Below are 21847 nucleotides of genomic sequence, written 5' to 3' on the forward strand. Positions count from 1 at the left end.
GAAATAGTGTATGTTAAGATACAGTGCCAAAAGTTTTCTGTTCCTGTAGTTGGGTCAGCCTAAACTTTTGTCCTTTTGGAGTTCTTTAACTCATGTTTCTCCTTAGATTTATCTCTGGCTCGGTTCAACTGAATAAAGAAATCAAACTCTGGAGTTGTTAAAGTAATTGCCAAGCTGGCACATCCCCAGTTCCTCTGCAAAGACACGGCAGGCACTTCAGAATGTTAATGGCCACCCTGATCCAGCGAGGGCAATGCAGCCTTGGCATATGCACAGTTGTGTGTGTGTGTGTGTGTGTGTGTGTGTGTGTGTGTGTGTGTGTGTGTGTACTTATGCCCACATTAACGATTTGTCCATAAGACACAAATTCCTTAGCCTTTCAGTGGCCTTCCCTCTCCACTTCTATCCTCCTCTCATTGGGCGTCTTCCAAAATTAGAAGCCCTTAACACTGCAGAGTCAAAGTGCATCCTGTTAGTGTATCAGGACACGAAGGAAGAAAACACTGATGTTAAAAGTGGTTCTTAGTGATCCCATTGGATTAGTCTGTAGTGTATTTTTATCCTTCTGGCAAATGTTCACCACATGACATCATTTTCATTTATAAAAGTTGCCATTAAGCTTCATCACAGAAATTGCTTCGGTAGTCTCAGAAAGGTAAATGGGAAATTTACTGTACAGTGGATATTTACACAAGGACTGTTAGGAAATTATTTGCAATTTTATTGTTAAAGTTCCCTTGTTTTAACACATTACACTAATGAAAACAGGCTCTACTTGTGACTGGGCATGAGAGCAAACCCTGCAGGACCTGCAAATTTATTCATACAGCAACTACAGGTGAATTGCCACATTGCCTTTAGTTGTGATCTTTGGTTCAGCAGCAGTTGCCTGGAAATCACTTTTATGCAATAGGGGCCTCAGACCCATCGCAGTCTGCTATGTTGGTTGAATTTGGAGAGCAATATTTCAGGTGAAATATAAGATGTGACAAGGCCATTTTAAAGTGAGGTAACCTGATTAAGGGCGTAATCAGGTGAGGTAGGGGACGTATATTAACCGAACTAGAAAACACTGTACAGCAGAAGCTAGGGGGTCTTGCCCGCCCGAGAGTACTTCATCAGTAACCTCAGACCTTCCCATTTGTTGTAGTAATGCAAATTGTTGCAGAATAAATGTAATAAAAGTTTCTAGACATGCATAACACCTCACCAAAAACACAGGAGAAAGGCAGCGCTATTCCTAGGTACACCTAGAAATACTAGCTCTCACGTTGGGCTCTCATGAAATTGAGTCAAATTTCTCCCATAAAGGAATTTATTGTGCTTCCAAAAATGTTGATTGTAGAATTTATCTGGAGGAGTTTCAGCTGGTGCTGATGGTGGTTCCTGCTAATTACACCATCTAAAAATAACTTGTGACGAGCCCAGCAAGTGAGTGCAAAACATACTTCCCTGCTGTGTGCTTAATGTGAAAAGCCAGAAATCCTGCCAACTAGATGCAGTGCAGTGAGGAATAAAAACCGCAGTACTGCTGTTTGCACTGCCAATTATTGAAAATACACTCAGAGTCTCCACGTTTGAGGAGGAGGTGGAGAATCACGTCTTAATAAGGCGATTACACACAGACCCAGGGTAACCCTGGTGGCCTAATTAAGTTTTACCAGTACTAAAAAATAAATAGAAGAAAATAAAATTTCCCCTGAGGCGTTGGGGGAAAAAACATTTCAACATAATGTAAATGTCACGCTGAATCTGATACCATTTTCCCTTAAGATGCAAAATTATGGATCATCCAGGCTCAGTGACTGGTCTGCCAAACCAGAAGGTTGGTTTTAAATATAGGATTAAAAGATTTAAGTTGGATATAAGGCTACAGATGGGTGGCGGTTAAGCATGAAGCTGAAGTAGTTATGTTTAGGTTTACATTGGAACAGGTTGGTAAGGGTTTGAGTGTTAAACATTAAATCACACACATTCTCTTTCAAATAAGAGAAATTAACTTTTTTGTAATCTAAAATTGTATTTATGATTTCTTCTTACAAGATAACATAACATTGGACATAGTGGGTACCTTTTTCCAAATGTTTTACTTACTTTTACCTTCTTTAACAAAGAAAGTGAACAGTTAGCGTCCGTCATAACAGTAAAGGTAATACTTTACTGATTCCCTTGGGGACAGTTACTGTGACTGACAGCATTTCCATGTGGTTTAAGTGTGTTGTCCAGTGACACCTAAGCACGTGGCCAGGAGGAACCAGGAGTTGAACCAGTAACCCTGTGGTTCTCTGGTGGTGACTGAGTCACGACCAAGTCTGGACAGTTCTATTGTTTGCATTTATTTGCACAATAAAACCCATTTTCATACTGATCACTTTCCACGTTTTGGAAATGAGTCTAGAGTTAATCACAATGTACTTGTGTCTGTTAAATATGACGCTACAACCAGAAGACTGTTCCCTTGGCATAAAAACTGGAACCAAAATGAAAAAAAACTAGTTTATTTACTATATTGTTCTGTGTATGTACTTTGTGAGTTTCTGGGATACTGAACACGCCAAACACAAAAAACCTGGTGACTAGCAACCCACTTTAATCCCTATGAAATAAGATTTTCATCATGGATATTATTTTAGATACAGAAACACACGTGTGTTCTGACATTTCAGTTGTGACAGGAAAAATAAAAAAACGTAAAGTTACAGGTATGTGACATTTACAAATCTGATTCACAATACACAAGGCCTGCAGTATGTACAAGGTGACAGTGTCGGGAAATTAAGTCCATCAGTAGTTTAATATCTCTGTAGCACCTCTGTAGCACAAAATGGCCATATCAAGGAAAAAAGACGGTATCAGTACAAACTGAGTAATATGCCTGCAAAAGTCTGTCAAAAATAAAGGTATTAATATTTAGATCGGCCAGGTTTGTGAATCTGTTTCAGAAAATGAACATAGAAAGAAGACAGTAATAGAAAACAGACAGCATTAACAATATACAATATTAATTTATACATACAATTTAAGCCAAGAATGGTACAAAATATATCCATACTTTAGGGTTCCTACATATTTTTCCTTTTTCCAAATATCTGAAAATTTCCAGACTTTCACTTAATAAATTCACTTCATAGTTTTGGTCAGGTAACCTGCTACCGGGAGAAATTTCATGGATAACGGAGATCTAGCTCAGCATAGCGGAAAACTCTTAATAGGATCAAATATGATAATATAAACTACATCCCAATTTTGACTTGATTTTCTGGGTTGTTGTTTACTTCCTTAGTTATTATAACTGAATTTATTCTATTATCACATGTAGGAACCCTGAGACACATTTGAGTGTGAGAAGTGCAGCCACCAAATGAGTGTTTGAATGACGTCAATACATAAAGGTCTCATTTGTTAACTACTGTGACACATCTTCACAAAAATCCTATGCATCCTGCATACAAATCTACTAGTGTTTGCATTCAACATGTTTCTTCTATTACAAATAAGTCTTTCAATATCTGACTAAGACATTTAAATACTGAGTTCCCCTACAATACAAGTTTTTTCCCCCCACATTCCCCATTAACCTCTTGCAACCTGACAATAAAACACCTTACTGAGAATATCCTGTAGATGAACAATGTGACAAATCCTTTCCGAACAGTTTCAAAGCCACACATGGCTGGATTGAAAAATAGATATTTTGTTGCTGGTTATTTGATTAAAAAAAGAAAAGGAAGAGGAGTCCACAGAGGCCTCACTGCAGAGAGACCATCATCATAATTAGCTTCCTATAAAAAGAAAACAGGAGTGTGCTGTTATTGAGTTAATGCAACGAGGTATGGAGTTGATACCACCCAGAGACTTATTCATATTAAGATGAAGGAGAAAAGCACAGCAGCTGACCAACAGAAAAAGCAAAAAGGCCTAGAAAAAAAAAAAAAACAGACAACAAATAACAATAATAATATTATTAATAATTATCATGTTACAAAAAAAAAAAAAAAAGGCTTGTCCTCTTTAGTTGCTCCTTCAGTGCAGGCTGAAGCACCACTGCAAATACATTAAATCAAAAATAGAAACGTAACATGCATTAAAAGAGTGCTTTTGTGTCCGTGTCTTTTCCTGATCCTGCGCTGAACTGAGCTCTCAGAGCTGGTCCAGGAAATGTTTTTGTCCATTATTACAGCACTCTGCAGAATCCACCTCCATTAGCTTACTTCCTATTGGCTCAGCTTCCGTTGGCTGAGTAATAACATAGTGGAGTTTTTTTTTTTTTTTTTTTTAATACAGGGGTCCGGAACCATCGTCCTGAGGGAAATGTGAATGAAGCAGTGTCTCCATGTAGGAAACGTAGCCGCTGCTTGGTGTGTAGCTGTCGGACATGGGCTGAGGAGGGGACGGGGCGGACAGAAGGGGATCAGAGTTCAGTGTTGACCGAATAGGGTTTGTCTGAGGAGTCAGTGTGGGGTCCGATGCCAGGGTTGACTCTGTTAGAGTGCTGGTGAGGCCAGCGCTCATGTCCATCGGGGTCTCGGCGTCCATTTTAATGCCATCAGTTGGGACGGGTGCATCCTGTGCGCTCGTGCTGGGCCGAGACAAAGGCTGTGAGGTTTGCGGTGTACTAATACTGTGGTGTGTTGCTGCTTGAGCTGCTACTGAGGTTGTAGTTGGAGGGGCCATGGGCGGACTGGTCGTTTCCATGGGGATATCAGCAGATGGGGCAGAGCTAGAAGGGAGGCGGCGGCGTTTGGCTGCCTGGGCTTCATCAGCTGAGGAAACCTCCTCCGCGGGTACAGGTACGGCCTGAAAACAGAACGGTACCGACTTAAACTGAGGAGTTTTTACCAGGAGTTACAAGGTGTTTCTACCCAGAAACCCCACCGTATTGATTTCAGATACCTTTGAGGAGGAGGAATGAAAAAACAACAAAAACTCACTAGTCGGGTCCGGACCCTTTTGGGCAGCTCTTGGTCCAGCTGATGGATCTCGGATTGTTTGACCATCAGCTGAGTCTGGTCGTAAAATTCAACCTGCACACAGATAATAAAACTCTGGATTAGTGGCCCGACATTTCCAACTGTTCTGTCAAATTCCAGATACACCTGACATAATAAATACCTAGTTGAGGCCTCAGGAGGAGTCCACAGAAACAGACATTTATGCTTAAATGCATGTCAGTCCACATTTACATTTACAGTGCATCTGTAGATTTATGATGATGTTCCTTCCAATTGAACATTGTTTGTTAATGCAGGTTTATAGTGTTTACACACTTCTGAGTTTCATGAGTTGCCATGATTAAATTCAAACAACGTTGACCCTGGATGACCCTGTGATTTCAAATGTTCACTTTGATTTTCAGTGGGATTTTGAATACAGTTCTCCACAGGTTGGTACAATGAATGCGTTTGTGGTGCATTAACAGACCATTTAAGGGTAAAAAAACTGAGATACCGAAACATGTCTGGAAGTCTTTCCCCTTCTATAGTGAACAAGTTGGTGGACTGGTTTAATATTTTACAATTTAGATCTCAGGCTTTAACTGATGTGTTAATATAGAGGCCTTACAAACAACATCTTAAACACTGGGTTATGATGCAGTATCCCTGAGCCCTGTTTCTCTGTGTGTGTGTGTGTGTGTGTGTGTGTGTGTGTGTGTGTGTGTGTGTGTGTGTGTGTGTGTGTGTGTGTGTGTGCGTGTGCATTTCTAAATGCAATAACACTTACAGATTTGCTCACACAACCAGCATCAAGGCAAAATACGAACAGCTTCATTTAACCTTGTCTGCTAATGCATTCCTGCACTTGATGTATGTAAATTATTTTCAAGACGGCCTCCACCGACACCAGTCAGAGGATCATCATCTTCAATTCTGTATTTTACACTTCGAAAGCACACCACATATTAGCCCCATAAATTCCCCAGCATGCACCAGTGATGCTAAATCTTTCCACTTTATGTTTTAATGCCCCTCTGTATCAAACTGCTGCTCCATAATCTACAAGGGCAGCCGAGCTTCTTGCACGTTGATAAATACCAGATCGAGAATTCAAACCAGGGGGTGGCAAAGCCATTAGACAGAGCAGCCTGTTACTAAAAGTTCACAGGTTCAAGCTGCAAAAAAGCAGCAGATGAAATATGTAAATGATGCCATTGCTCACTGAGTACTTACCTAAAAGATTTTCTGCACCACACCATAGTGAAACTGTATTGAGATTGTTTTTTTGTTTTTTTTTTACAGTTTGATTTGACAAACGTTGATTATCATTACATCTCAAAGACTTAAACAATTATTTTTTACTTCTGTTCACTGCAAAGACGTTTTCAGTCTGTTTTTTAAGATTCAGATATCTGAACTGGTGACCTTCCAGGCACCACTGTGATTCTCTAACCTCTAGTTAGCTGTAGAGTTTCGATCACAGATAGAGTATTTAAGCAAGTTTGAGGCTAAGTTCTCATAGTTGTGTTTTTCCTCACCTGGTAAAGCTTGTTGGTGTGCTGTTTGACAAAAGAAGCATTGAGGACCTGACCCTCAGGGGTGCTGACCACAATCAGCTCCCCCACTTCAGGAGGACCGTTACGCAGGCAGTCATGACTCTGAAGGAGAACGGTGGAGGCAAAAAGAAGAATGACAATTAACGATCTGTGTGTGTCACTTTCCTAAACAAAACCTTTTGGAAAGGCCAACTTAATTCCAACAGCTTTAAAGGATTTTGTAGCAGTGGAAGATTAATTGAGCCTTACCTGAATGCAGCTGCAAGTTTGATGGTTTTATAACATTATTGTCTGATATTTTTTCATTCTACCCCTTTTACATGAGTGAGCTTTGAGAATTTACTGTTGTAATGCTTACATCTTACTTACAACTCCATTCCTCGTTGCATTAACTTACATCACAAGTCATTGAAATGTCGAAACTGTTTCTATATATTGTGCACAGGAAGGTGTTTAAGCTGTATGAGCACTTACTAATATGTTTTCTGGGTGCAAGTTGTCACAGTATGATCCGTCGTCAAAGTTGACCTCATAGAACGTCTGCGTTGCAATGCCGATGATGGTGCAGTGATAGTACCAACCATCGCTGCTGCGACCAATCACCCTCTGGCCCAGGGTGGGGCTCTGTGTGCCTTTGGGAGGCCGCTGCTGAAGGGAGAGAAATTCAGAGGCTTTTAATTGGCCCACACTAGTAAGGAGGGGCTCCAAAATGTGTATTTAAATCATCTGCTGGGCGAATTATATAAATCTAGAGTTACTTCGTTCTCGTGGGTATTTTTACAAACAGATGTCTATTTATCTGCCTGTATGAAGTCTCAGTTGTCTTGTTTAAGAGATGCTTAAGGAACGTCTTTCACAGTATGTCAACTTATCGCGCTGTCTCTTCTCATTAGCCTCTTTCAACAATTTTTATGCATTTAATGCTCCAGCTAAACCCTCAACAGTTCAGATGAGTCATTTCACATTGTGAAATAACTGGACCGGGCACAAATAGATGCTGCTGTTCACAAAATGCTGATGGCAGGCAGATCAGACTTTCTCGTACTGAGTGTGGTTTTAACATATGAATGTATTTTAAAGCTCAGTTTTTACTGAGCATGGTGTTATATGGTGTAACCAACCCTGTGCTTTAATGGTACCGATAACCCTTTTATAACCCTTTCATTTTTATTCAGTTTGACAAAAACGCACCGCGTTTCTCTTGCTTTGAACTTACCTTCGGAGGGACCCTTTTATGCTTGTGGCAGGTGACAGACACCACATATGGCCAGTCGGCAGGCGTCATATGTACTCCGGCAATTTGGGCACAGGTGACATGGAAGGAGGTGGCACAGTTCTCGTACGAGCATTGGATGCAGGCACCGTGATTCTGATTGGCATTGTTGCCGTGGCAGAACACACACTTCTACAATGAGAAAAAAAAAAAAGACTTTGGTCGGTGATTCCGTTTAGAGACAAATCCCCCTAGATCTCGTAAGCTTATTTCCATTTCTTGCACTCTTTCATGGATGTTCAAGGATCACAGCAGTCGTATTAACTTCTTGTTGCCTTTGATTCTGCTTGGTACTCTAACAGGTTCCTAATCATTAAAAACAGAGTCGATGTTTTCGGCTTTGCACGTAACTCGTGCAGACATCGTGTCAACAGCGTGGTGAGATACTCTTCCCAATTCAAAGAATATGTCAAATGTGCCATTTGGTAACATAAAAACTAAATCTTCCCTATGATATGCAATGTCCAAAAGTGGAAAAGTTCATATGACAACATATAAAATGCTGTTGTTTTATATGCAGTTGCATGTCACGGGAGAATGGACTTCAATTTTAATCAAAAATGCTGAAACACAACACTACACTGCATTTCTAAGCTTGAGGTTTTTACCACAGAAACAGAAAATGTGGAAACTCTAGGTGCAAGATGCAACACTACCTAAGGGAAAGGTATATCTTTTGAGGATTGTGTTACTGTGCTGGAAAAACTGTCTAACTAAGACAAAAGCTGCTTGTGTAAAACCTCTCTGTCCCCGAACACCAAACGTTCAAAGATGAAAGAAAAAAAGAAAAAGAAAAAACACAGATTGCTGAACACAGAGCAATATAAACTGGATCCAAGTGTGTCTGTTCACATCTGATCAACCCAGTCATCCAAATCATTAGACTGCAGAGCTTCTTCTCCTGGCCTTTTAAGAAGAGATAGAGGAAACCTGCTTTGACAGCACTCGGATGCAAATGTCACCCAGCTCGTCTTTGACAGATTATTCACAGAGAAAGGGAGGGAGAGAGGTGACATTATTTGTAGATTTGGGATAATGCACCAGCAAGCACTGGCGTTGCCTGTGAAGTGGGACAGGGTGAATCGAGGGTGAACGTAGGCTGGGAGGGAGGGGTGGCGAGAGGGAATAGAGGGAGGGGACTCGTGCTCAAAGACATGGCAGCAATAGGGGAATTGCCTCCCGCCCGCGGGATCGATGCAGTTCATTTGGCACAGTGAGAAATGACGGCTGATTATTCTGCCATTCCTCTCTGCACATCTGTTTTACCCCATGTCCTCCACAGCTCGCAAAAACATAATCTATCCATCTACCAGAGAAGGAGGGAGGGTAGCAGAGAGAGTGACAGATACAGAGGCAGTGAGCAGGAAAGACAGGAATTTGCTTTAATGTGAGAAAATACTGTTCTATAACACTGTGGAGATATAGGATGAAAAGAGAATGAATGAAAAGAAGTTGACGGTAAAAATGCTTCAACGTCAACCTCTGTCTTTTTGTCATTGCACCGCTGTATTACGAGGAAGACAAATAAACCCTTTCTTTGCTTCTTCAACTCACCAGATTCTTGCGGGTTTCTGGAACGGCAGTGACGTCCACTGGCTCCCTCTTAATAACGTTGACGAAGCGAGCTTCAGCTACAGCGATGCCACAGATGACATGGACCCACCTGTGTGACACAGCGAAAGACACACGGTAAAACACTGCAGAGGCAAAATAAGTATACGTATTCTGACTGATTGCAGTCAACAATTGTCAGCATGTGTGTATCATATTTTGAACAGTAATCTCTATTGTGGTTTCACTTTAAATGTGACTAACCTGTTGTCTGTAGTAGTCTTTAAAGCTCCTCCACGCAAGTTACAGAGACAGCACTCCTGGAAAACACAGAGGTGTAGGTGGATTAAACTTAGTCAGAGAGGGAAGTGGAGAACAGTGGCAGATATAAGATCTCTTATTTTTGTTTTTGTGTAGCAGCTGGTTAAAATAATTAATATACCTTTACAACTACAGCCTTTACTGTACCTGAAGAAACTGAGGCTGTGTCCATTGAGCAGCCACAACATTAACATTTAACGATGTGGTAGACAGGAGTCAGCATGGAAAAAATGTAAAGCTGGCCATAATCGACAGTTTGCTACGTATGGAGCTGTTCAGCTGCATAAGGTAGTACTACCACTCACCACTGTCCAGTTTCCTGCAGCACACCTGGAGCACATCCAGGAATCACTGACAGAGTCTGGCTTTACACCGTAACAACCTGTAACAGGAGAGATCAATGATTTCACATATCTTTCTATAATATGACTTCTGCGATAACAATACATTTGTATTTGCTATTTACATTTTTTTAATTATTAGTTTTTTCAGCTACACACTGGACACGAAACAAGCTTGTGAACCAGTCTGTTCACACATAAGTATGTATACAATTCCCCAGTCTTCTCGTCACTATCTCCACTTTGAGCACTCGGACAAGGCCTTACATGTCTGCACAACTCCCAGACAAGTCTGAATGAATTTTAGGTGAATGTCCACTCCCCAACAATGAGTGCGGAGCTGGTGTTTTTGACAAGCGCTCTTTCTGCTTCATGTCCTTTTATCAATAGCAGAGCTGCTTCCCCAGATGAGCCCAACTCATCCCTGGATGACTAATGAACTGGCCTTTTTGAAGGTGCACTCAAGCTTTAGGGATAATAAGAACCCAGGAGGGTTGGAGGTGTACTGACAGTGCATGTGAGCACCTGTCAGTGAAGTAATTTATGTGGTTCTATGTGCAGCCTGACACAAAACACTCACACATTTTGAAAAGCAGATTATTTCTTCTTATAAAACTATTGTTTGCTGCTTAGTAAACAGTTACTGCTGATGTACACTATGATTTTAAAAACAACAAACAACCAAAAACAATTTTTTTATGTTGAGCATAGATGCTTACGCACCAATAAGAAGTAGAGCCAAGCACAGAGAGCTCCTTGAGCAAACTCACTCAAACACAAATGTTGACAGGCTGCCTGTCCTTTCAGGCTTTGCTCTGGCAGAAAACATGTGCCCTTAAAAGTAGACTATGTTGTGAATTTTGTGAAAGCAGGGGAGGTTTACAGAGTGCTGCTGTGTTACTTGAGAGGCCTCTCAGCTAGCCTATCCCGAGTTAAGGAGAGTTAAACTAGGAAAGCTCACTGAGCACAGCAACAGGGGAATTGAGCCGACAGTTTGTTGCACTGCTGTAGTGGAGTCTCATCTTCGCTGCTTCCTAGCTTTCCCAACCCTATTCTCAGGAGTCCAAGGATTAAAAAAAGAGAAGTTGTGAACAGAGAAGAGCAGTGAAATGCCCAATAGTCTCTCTCTAAACTACCCATTAGTTTAGGCCATGCACAGGCTTGTAGCTGTCTGAAACACATCAAATGTTGCAGGGTGTCTGCAATTAATAGTCTGGACACACTATTGACTGAATTAAATCACATTTTCAATCACGCTTTTTCTATGATTTTAAATAAACAAAATATCTGCCAAAAGAGCTTGTATGTAAACATCCCTATTTCAACCCACTGGGCTTTCTCTTTGTGATGTCAACATTAACGTGTGAAGTCTGTGAAATTTTAACTACCTTTGCAGCCGCAGTTCGTCCCTTCTCAGTTAACATTTGTCACTTAAACAGAATAAATAAATGTCCAAAGATCAACTTCTAATATCCTTTAAAAGCAAAGTGATCCATGCCTCAAAGACTGTGTTCACACATCCTGGTGCTGCATTAGTGTGAGAGCTGTAATTAATTTTTCTTTAATAGAAACTTTTCCTGCAGCTGAACTTTTTATACTCACTGGCATGAACCTGCATCTCGCAAGATGAACAGCGAAGCAGAAGACTTTTTCCATCCTCTCCACTGTGATAGTTAGTGGGTGGAGGCTCAGTGTTTGCACCCACGCTGAAACACATCTCTGGGACCAGTGGACGGGTCAGACTGCCGTGACCCGGAGTGGGTGTGTGCTGGGCGTCGTTTGCAATGGAAAGGTCTTTTTGTGGCTGCATAGGCCAAGAGGGAGGAAGAGGATGCAGTTAGTGGAATAAGTGGATGTTTATAATATGTTACAATGCTTGTGATGAATAGAAAAAAGATAGAGTTGAAAATAATTCCAATGTTTGCACCTTAGGCCATTAGTAGACGGCTTAATGACCAATGAACCTATAGCTACTACTACTCATTATCATTACTATTTAATTCAGTGACATGTGCTGCTGCTATAGTACCTTTGTGTAGGGACAGAAGAGTGAACACACAGCACAGTAGGGTTGCAGAGCTGCCACTGCAGCATTGAAGGCCTTCTCTGCCAGGAAGTTGGGTGAGTGATTCTGCCACAGGTGCTGCTGTTTCTTCATGTCGCTGTGTAGCGGCATGGGAGAGGAGAGGTCTGCAGGGAAAATATTAAATACAATAAAGATGTCTGACATAACTATGACAAATTCTGAAGGGTTACTGTAAGATTACGATATTATTATTTACATTATTCTTATTCTCTTAAATTAATATGAACCATTTTAGAATAAAGCACAAGAGGTTTTCTTTAATGAGGAAGACCTTGCCAAAAACAATAGCACATCCTGTTGTAGACAGCAACACCACACCTAACTGACGGATCCCCACAAATAGCAGAGACGTCAGGAACTTGCCAGTCTGATGTGGGAATCAATTTTTCAGTGAAACCCCTGAAGCTACAGATCCAGATCAGACTGGTAGACCTAGAAGGCAGGCAGGAAGATCTATTCATAAGATTCCTGTTTACTACCCTGTTCTCCCACTACTGGCCCTTTCTTTCTCCTTGTACCTCATCCACCCATGAGGAGAACATGCCCTGGGTTGGCAGGTAATTAGAAGTCATGGTTCTCCTCAATCAATAAGTATCAGTCAGTAAATGAAAGCAAAAAAAAAAAAAAAGAAGCTATGCCGTTTCAATTTCATTACCCTCACAGGTGTTTTATTCTCGTTTGTTTTTCTTTCTCCGGACTGAAAATCAAAACAAAAATGGTACCTATTATTCCATTCCACACAAGTATTGATTAACTAAGAACACAATGACTGGGATTAAACTCTCCAGAAATAGTTATTAAATAGTTATTATTCCATTATGATCTAATCTTTATCACTTTTATTTGCATCACCTAAACATTTAAAAAGAACTTACACCACTTGACAATTTTGTAAAGAAGATTCCCGATTAACAGCAGAAAAACTACTACTACTCTAACATTACACAGTTTATTATTATATTGCTTAAATAAATGTTTGATGAACGTTATAAATCCAAATACCTTTGTCGTTGGTTGGGTCTTGCTTAACTATGGACAGAGGGGAGCGCATGGGTGGCTTACTGAGGGGGTGACGCCGACTTTTCTTCACCTCTGTTGGCATCTTTACCTTGGTGTAGGATGCCTGACAAAACACAAGATGTCATGATTTCGGTTGCACTGATTTTCATTCTTGCAATTTGAAGCAGGGAATAAATCTGGTCAACATATTAAAAAGATGATAAATCATTTACATAGTTGTTTTTCTTTGGACAGAGACCTGAATTTACAAAAGGAACATTTCATTACTAAATCTGTAAGATTTCCCTTTTTTTTTAAGCTAATTTGTTAGGGAATATCACACAAACCAATAATAACCATCTGTTCGGATTCTTTTTATGGATTTCATTTGTGTAATTAACTGATATAAACTGATGTTGGTTCATTTTAGATGTGCTAAATTCATCTTTTCAATTAAAATATAGATGTTAGACTCTATTTTTTAGATTAGTCTGTGCAGTAGAAAATGGACGAAACTGAGATGTCCCCTTCTGACTTTTAGTTGTGATCAGTCTCACCTGGGTGGCAGTCACATCCGGTTTTTTGTCTGCTGGGATTTCACTCGGGTTGAGGTGACTCCCCACCTGACTGTCCGTCATAGCGTTGTTTGAATTATTTGAGCCAGATGTAGCAAACTGCTCAAACGCTTCCTCAAATCCAGTAATAGAGTTATGGATATTTGACATCTTCTTCGTTTTTTTCTGCTTCTTTTTCTCAGTGTCTTCTATCAAGTTCTGTGGTTTGGCCTCAAGGTCTTGTGCTGGCAAAGAGAAAAGATGAAAAGAAGAACGGGAAAAAAAAAACCAGTGAGCAGGGTGAAAAGGTAATAGACTGGATGAAACAGTGATTATGAGAAATAATGAGCTTTTGGATTTGGAAGGTTTCATGTTAAATGTTTTTAAGATCAAAGCAGGTATCCATATTTCACACTGAAAATTCAAGGGAATGTCCTAAATAAAGCAATGTGTTATTGATCATGTCCAATTGACTCTAGCACCATACTAAAAAACGTACTTTCTTATAACATGTATTTGCACATGCAGAACCCTCAATCCGACTTGTCATATCATCCTCACCCTCTACACCCGGAGTCCCTGCTGCTTTTGCAGCGGCCTCGGCAGCCTCTTGCTCCTCACGCTCCATGGCCTCCAGGGTCATCATGGCCTCTCTGGCAAGACGATCCTCTCTTTCCTGCCTCCGCTGGGCCTCGCGTCCCTCCACCTGACGCTGGTACTCTGTAGCATTCAGTTCAATTCCCTCCTCGGCCAGCACCTTCACCTCCTCCAGCTTTAATCGACGGAACTGTTTCATCTTCTGCATGGCCCTGGGGTAGTGCAGAGGAGATAAATGGTAAACAGTAAATAAAACCTTACAAATCCTTTTGAGAGCAAATGCACATACAATGCCATCATGTTTTTCAGAAACTCACCCTTATAAGTACAACAGTAGCTGCATGGCAAGTTGTTAGTAAACATGCAATCCATAGCTTTTAATAGAGTGGGTTAATAACACTTAAAAAATTCAACATATTATAACAGTCAAACTAGACTGTAGTTTGATCTCTCACCTTCGCAGGAGATTTTCTCTGTATGCAACCCGGTGCTGCCTCCAGCTTTCTAGTTCAGGGCTGCTGAGCTCAGTGGCCTTAAGGTGGTCTAACACAGTGATGTCTTTACCCTGCTTCCACTGCTCATAGCGATCAGGCTGCAGGCAGCGCACAAACACATCCATGGAGATCTTCACCATGTCCTTACGGCAGGTACACTGAGGGGAAAAACAGCAGACTGGACGTCAGAGTGCGGAATAATAGCAGACCAGGCAGAAAATTAACTACTGTCCACAGCAAATAAAAAAAACTAAATCCAAATTAATTCCTGTTAAATACGCTCTGAGAACCCGTCTCACATTATGCATTCTCGTTTTGCAGAACCTAATTGTCCACAGTGGCAGAATGGCAGTTTTCTTCTCTGTATGGAGGGTGATATGAATGACAATGTTCTCCACACTTCAGATTTCTGACTGAAAACTGCAGTGAGTGATTCAAAGCATTCTGTTACAAAAGAATATCACCCCCCCCCCAAAAAAAAAGAAAGAAAAAAGGAGGCCGGTAAAGAACAGTAGCAGAAAACAGCAGAAATCAAGTTTAACAGAGAAACTGTATTTTTAATTGTATTGTGTGTGTTTTATAATAAATATAACATTACATTTGTGAGAGAAATATTTCTCCCTAATGAAGACATATACTAATTCCAAAATAGCACATGTGCAAATTGCATTAACTCTGACAAACTCATGTATGTAGGGCAGCTTTTTTGCCCTATATCGATCTCCACTAGTGATGAAGAGACATTTACAAGGCTGTATTGACTTTATCCATATATTTTAGCCAGGGTCAAGTGAAAAAAGCACTGTGTGGATGACTAAGCAAACAGAGTCAGGTTTACTATTAACTGAGATCTAAAAGTAGCAACTGCTGTAGTATTTGGGTGTTTTAGTAATAATTGACAAACGTAAAATATGTTTGGATGATACACCACTTTACTCTCCATCTCTTCTCCAAATTGAGAATTGACAGGGATATCAAAACATAAATGCAGTATCAAACAGGCTGTGAATGTATAGAGTAGCTAGCAATTAATGTCCCATTGGTTTGGGTATACTGTACACAGCATCAAGAAAAGTTACCCTAAGATATGGTAATGAGTAACATGTGGCAGGTAACAAGACTTAATAAATGTGGTAGTGAGCAGATAACTCAGACAACAGATTTGAGAAGGATGTCAAGTAACCTCTCACACTTCAAAATGACATTACAGGTCAATTAATCATTCTGCTGACTAGAGAAGGGAAGACCGGTATAGTGACAGAGCTGTTAAATGAAATTGCAATGCTTTATGTAAGCGGAGGAAAATGGCAGGTACAGCAGAAAAAAAAAGTTTGTGAATGAAAGAAACAAAAGGAAAGAGATTAAAGAAACAAAGAAGGGGAGGGGAGAGATGAAAATATTTCCTTTTGTGCCTTGCTTGCTGTATTACATTCTGGCCCTATTATTTCCCAAGCTGTGCTGAGAGCCTTATGTTCAATTACTGGAAACACAGCAGCTCTCCCTCCCTAGCAAAACAATATCTCATCTAGACACCACTTGACAGACAGAAACATTAAAATATGGTGTTGGGTTGAGGGTGCTGAAGCGGGAAGTGTGAGGGCAGAGGCAAGTGAGCGTGGGTACAGCTGACTTATCATGAAATCTTTAGTGCAAACTGCGTTGTGCTGGGAAACTCCAAACACAAGATAAATATTGCCCTCACATTGATCGTATCTGGAGAAATTTGCCATTTTCATTTGTAAAAGGCAAATAAATGTTTTTATTTTGATAAATCTGTTTGACATTATGGGGATTGCTGCCATCTTCAAGGGCCAGGACGACTTACACTTTATTATCATATAAAAAATTAATTAGAAGAAGGAAACGCATTTGAAAATGCACAAGATCAGGGAAGACAAAAACTCACCCTGAGGCAGGCAGTCAATGAGCCCTGAAGTATACTTGGGCTCCTAATGAAGCTAAATTGTTGGAGCCACAGAAAACCTAGAGCCTGGGGACTGTGCATGGATCAGTGAACTGGGTGGATGTTTCAAGTACTAATAACAAAACAAGGCTCAAGTCTGACCTGTCTGACCCGACCCACAGGAACCTATCGAACATTATCTGACATTCTTTATGCTTGTTTTGATCACAGTGTTGCTGAGCACAAAAATAACCATTAGGATGATCTAAAGAATGAGGAATGGTCGGATGGGTGATTATAAGTTATTAGGATGCACAATTCAGAACCTGTTGCAGGGCTGTATATCACCCAGCTGCTCAGATGTGTTCCAAAAATAATTCCTGTTTGTCTCAGAGATTCATGTTGTAGAATATATGCTGACCAAGAATAAATAATGACTAAATTGCTTTTATTTTTCTCACCTTCCCACTTATTTCTGTTTCTTTCTTTATCTCCTCATACACTCCCTCCATTCAACAGCTGTTTATTATACTGCATAGAAAGACAGAGACTGCAGCCCTGACTTTGTGCATAAACAGTATATAGAACACATCTGTCGAGTTTACGTTGCACTAATTTTTCTGTTGTAAATGTCAGCCATATTTCAACTGTGATGAAAGAGTGTCCACTAATCTCACAGCCAGAAGTCTCTGATGTACTCCCCTTCACTTTAATAACTGCTGGGTTCTAGGCAGCATTTGCTATGAGACCTATCACCCTCCACTGCAGTAAGCCTACAGCAAAAGTAATGCAATGCCTTTTGTTTACTGGTTATCATGGACATAGGCTGCACATAAACAAGGTCTAATAAAAACTCAGTATGTCTAATCACAGCATGTTGACAAATAACAAGACAGGTCTGCAAACAAGCATAAAGAAGATGGAGTGAGTCATCTGCAATTCACTTTCAGGATGAAAAAGTGATGTGATTTAGTCTGGGAGGATGATTCCAGCTCCTCTTCCAGACAGAAAAATCACCCCAGAAACCTCTGGGAACAGCAGGCAAGTGTGACAGAGCACCAAACAAACTGAGAAAGGCTTTCATTGAGAACCCAGACCCAAAGCACAGATACTGTAACATTCAACATAATGGGACAGCTATTAAATATTTTCAGAGATAATTTGCTAGATCCCTTTGCCATCTTGAGCACTTCAGTTGTTTTCTACCAAATTTACCAAAAAGATATGTACAGTATGTAAATCAGTGTGTCTGGAACAGCATAGCTTTCTCTAACTAGGTTAACCGCTTATTAGAGATATAAAGTTTTCAATCTGTTATGAAAGTGACGTTATGTGCAGATACTGTCATGATGGCTGATATGTTTATTTAGTTGTTCATTTTTTTATTTTGGTTAGAGACAATACTGTCAATTGAGTCAACATCCATGTGAATCTGAAGTAATCTGACACGTTCTCAGTTCCTATATAAGAAAACAAAAAAGCTAATATATAATGCATAGTCAGAAGGTAATTCTCTGTCTGAAATAACAGAGGTACAAGTACATGCATATACAGCACCCAAGGAGTGCCGGCAGCAGTCCTGCTTTGACCGCAGGCATGTGTTCCCTTAGACATATGGGTCAGTAGTTGAGGTGGTTGTATTTAAGAAGACTGAGCCCATGCTCATTCGCTCCTTCTCTCTGTTGCATGCAGTCCCCAAACGGTGACAAATTCAATACAGAGCTCCATCGGTCACTGTCCTGTTTGGTGCTGACAGAACAGGGCAAGTAGAGGAGGGTGGGAGAGCAAAAAGAGTCAAACGAGGTAACAAATGACTGCTTGACCCAAAGACAGAGGGAGAAAGATGGAGGACGTTAAGAGAGATAGAGTGAGAGACCTCACTGTCACCAAGCGAGTGGCTGATGTAGACGAGCTAAATGCGACAATATCACTCACGTTTAAAACTCTTTTCAGTCCCTCTGGTTGTACCGGTACTGTATTTACACTGTGTACAGTACATGTCACTATTGTCACTACTCAGAACTGCAAGCTAAAAAATAGTCACAGAATTTAACTATAAAACTCTGAGATGATAAATGTCACCACTATCAGCTAATGAACACACACAAGACAGAGTCATCTGTTTAACTCTATTGTTTAGCATGTAAGTCACAAAAAAGCTTTTACAACTCTCAAAAATGACATCAGTTTAAGGCCCACATATACTGTAACATGGGTAAAATGAGCAGAAATAAGATAAAGCCAAGGAGAAAAAAAGATCTCACATTTAAACAGAATTGGATCGGGACAATCTCTATAACCACGGTGCTACCACACCAACCCAAGAGAATGAGTTAGGAAAAAAGAGGCAGAAAGATGGCAGCCTCTCTCATTGGCTAAGCTCGTCTCTTTCACATTTCTTTGATTCTCTGCGTGGCGCTGTTGATTTGTCGACTCGGATTAGCAGTGCAGAGTGGACCGCTCTTCTTTATCAGACTGAGACAAGTGCAGCGGAGATGCTCCCCTGAGCACTGGATAGTGTGGAGGGAAGACTGCTGGAGCCTGGACTACTGGTTCTTAAATTACAAGTGGCCACATGGGTAAAGTAGGAAAGCTGAAAATGAGAAAGATGGAGAAGGAGGGGGAATGTACTTCTGTAAACTGGCACCTCATAAATCTGACACGCAGCCAAGTAGAGAGAAAGCAGGGAAAATGTGCATATGTGCGTGCGCACACACACACACACACACACTCAGGAAGAAGGGGTAAGTGAACAAGAAAATTAAGTGTTATGTATAGAAAAGAGACATTGAGGGAGGTTCTTCCAGAGGACATTGTAGTTGGGCTCCCGTCCACAACCAACTCATGCCCTGTCAATTTCATGCTCAGCAGCCCACAGGCAAAGAGGCAGTTTGCGTCAATGGAAGGATGTGAGGGTATGGTTAGTGTCGGTAACAGATGGTGTGAAGCAGAGAACCAGACGCTGCTTTTATATTTCGATATGATCTATTGCTTTATCCCTTTAGAGAAGCAAACAGAGTAGGAAGGCTGTAAAGTTGCTGTTGAATGACACATCAGATCAAACCTCTTAAAATGGGGTGTCTACATTTGCCTGCAGACCGTTTGCATGATGACAGCAATAGAAAAGGTTAGGAAGGGTTTTACTTTTTCACTTTAAGATGTAATTTCCCGTTTCAAAAAGAAAATACTGTCAATGCTGAGAGCTGCCAAAAAAAGAAAAATATAAATTTGGGCCTAAATCTCAATCAACCTGCCAACACCATGTCCAAAGTGGTATTTAACTGCACCATGCCCACATTGCCTCAAGAAGGCTTTATTTAAATTAGTAACTTTAATTTTACAATTGCATCAGTATACATCCCTAAAGACCTTCCCTAGACACTTAAATAAGTGTGTTATTCAGTTAAATGTCCAGATTCTTTCTGTAAAATCACTTTGCCTTACCTGAGTAGCCATCTTCCCGTAGTCTACCCAGCGCAGGGTGGCAAAGTTTGTGGACTCCGCACAGTTGAAGCCATGGTTGAAGCCAGCATGGTAGCCATACGGAAAAGTGATCATGAACTCCCCTTCATTTTGAGTTACCTATTAAGAGAGTAAGAAAAAAAAGAAACTTTAATTGGACTGAGAGAGTTTCAGACACTAAAAAATAGTTTTTTTTGTCAGTTTGCATTTTAAAGTTTTGTTCAACAAAATCTTCAAGGTCCCACAAACGTCACAATGTTAATAGATTTGATTTTGGGGACTATTGTGACAAAAATAACTACAATTGTCAAAGTTGTCCCTTGTGCTTTATTCTTATTTATGACTGACAGACAGATAAGACATGAAAAAATAACCCACACCTAACAAGACAAACGAATTGCACCTTAATTTGCACAGATTAGTTGCCTAATCTACAGAACTAAACTGTAAACTATTAAGCCTTCTGTGTAGTTGAGCACATAGTATAGTTTAATTACTATTTAGGATTTCAGGATAATCAGGAGTTTAACAGAAAGTTGTTCCTCAGTCACAACTTTTCTTATAACTTTTCTGACTTGCGAAGAAAATTAATTCAGCCCAACATGACTGATGTTCCAAGTGTTGAGTGTCTTCCCATGAGCTCAGTGTTATTCTGAGGATGTTTAAAGACATCGGGACAAGTTAAGCACATTCTTATTTAATGTGTTGCCCCAAAACTTAAGCCCTATATGTCTGGCTGTGCATCTCAAGTTCTTTGTGAAGCCTGGATCGAGGCAATCAAGAGACACATCAAGCCAGACAAGGTGACAGGCATGAGGGTAGGAACAGGGATAGAGACTGAGAGCGGGATATAAACTTCCTCAACTAAAGGCAGTGGTTCAGATATCAAATGCCCCTTTTTACTCTTGCAAGAATGCAAGAAGACGGTTTTATTTTTACACATGAATCGAGAGCGGTACTGTAGGTGTGTAACAAGTAACATGTTCGTTGTGATAATGACATCCTGAGGGGGGAGTGAAAAGATAAACGGGGTGGGGGAGGGAAATCCTCTGCTGACAGTGGAGAACCTTGTAAGCCTGCAGTGTGCCATTTCTTCCCCCTTCAATCTTTCATTAATTTGAGAATTCATATTGCCTGCCAAAGAGAACGAAAACATAAAGGTGAAAAATAACTTTTAATTTCCTATGACAGACACAAGAGATCATTACTCATGCTGTATCATTACTACGGCAAGTAGCAGTTGTGATGTTTGCGTCAAAGCTGAGCCACAAACATCCCCTATGCTGTCATTCATCATTCAAAACAAGCCCACCTTTTCTGCAATTTATGCAAGGCCCACTTCTATTATCAGAGGGTATGGCGTGTGTTATTTCAATTCCCTTTTTCAAACACTACATGCTGCTGTTCGGTTCCAGCTTGGGAGCTTTGTTGCATGTCATAACCTCACATAACCTTGCCATGTTGAATTTCTATTAAAACACGACTTGTCGTAAGTTGCCTTTCATGCAGTTTGCCAGTGTGTGAATTAGCTGATCTTGTAGCCAGCCACTGGAAAACTGTTCGTCGGTTTTTGGATTTATTACTTACATACGCACACACTGCATACATTCAGTCTGAAAATGAGATCATTTATCCAGGTAGTACTGGTAGAGCATTGAAATCATGATGATCTATGCCAAAAGTTTCTTTTTCTTTCCTGTTTCTCATCACTTTGTCTGAACACAAGCGCAATTTAAGCAACTTTAACAAAACAAAAAGTATGTAGGTAACCTATGG

At 40.5% G+C, this 21847-nt stretch overlaps 1 protein-coding gene across 2 annotated transcripts in view; it reads right to left on the reverse strand.

Moving 5' to 3' along the window:
• Positions 1 to 2566: 2566 nt before the first annotated feature.
• kdm4b (lysine (K)-specific demethylase 4B) overlaps positions 2567 to 21847 on the reverse strand; it is a 35916-nt gene continuing 16635 nt past the window's right edge. The window contains exons 8-22 of one of the 2 annotated variants that reach the window (XM_026345773.1): positions 20054 to 20191; positions 14668 to 14864; positions 14177 to 14424; positions 13619 to 13860; positions 13065 to 13185; positions 12006 to 12166; positions 11579 to 11780; positions 9941 to 10017; positions 9579 to 9634; positions 9318 to 9426; positions 7707 to 7895; positions 6965 to 7135; positions 6473 to 6592; positions 4932 to 5024; positions 2567 to 4797 (exon numbers count right to left, since the gene is read on the reverse strand). In XM_026345773.1, the coding sequence (XP_026201558.1) occupies positions 4276 to 4797; positions 4932 to 5024; positions 6473 to 6592; positions 6965 to 7135; positions 7707 to 7895; positions 9318 to 9426; positions 9579 to 9634; positions 9941 to 10017; positions 11579 to 11780; positions 12006 to 12166; positions 13065 to 13185; positions 13619 to 13860; positions 14177 to 14424; positions 14668 to 14864; positions 20054 to 20191 (2646 nt within the window). In that variant the 3' untranslated portion in view covers positions 2567 to 4275. Of the gene's footprint in view, positions 4798 to 4931; positions 5025 to 6472; positions 6593 to 6964; positions 7139 to 7706; positions 7896 to 9317; positions 9427 to 9578; positions 9635 to 9940; positions 10018 to 11578; positions 11781 to 12005; positions 12167 to 13064; positions 13186 to 13618; positions 13861 to 14176; positions 14425 to 14667; positions 14865 to 20053; positions 20192 to 21847 lie in introns of both variants that reach the window. The other variant, XM_026345772.1, reaches the window with a different exon arrangement.

This window comes from Anabas testudineus, chromosome 4 (assembly GCF_900324465.2).
Source record: "Anabas testudineus chromosome 4, fAnaTes1.2, whole genome shotgun sequence".
NCBI classification, from domain to species: domain Eukaryota; kingdom Metazoa; phylum Chordata; class Actinopteri; order Anabantiformes; family Anabantidae; genus Anabas; species Anabas testudineus.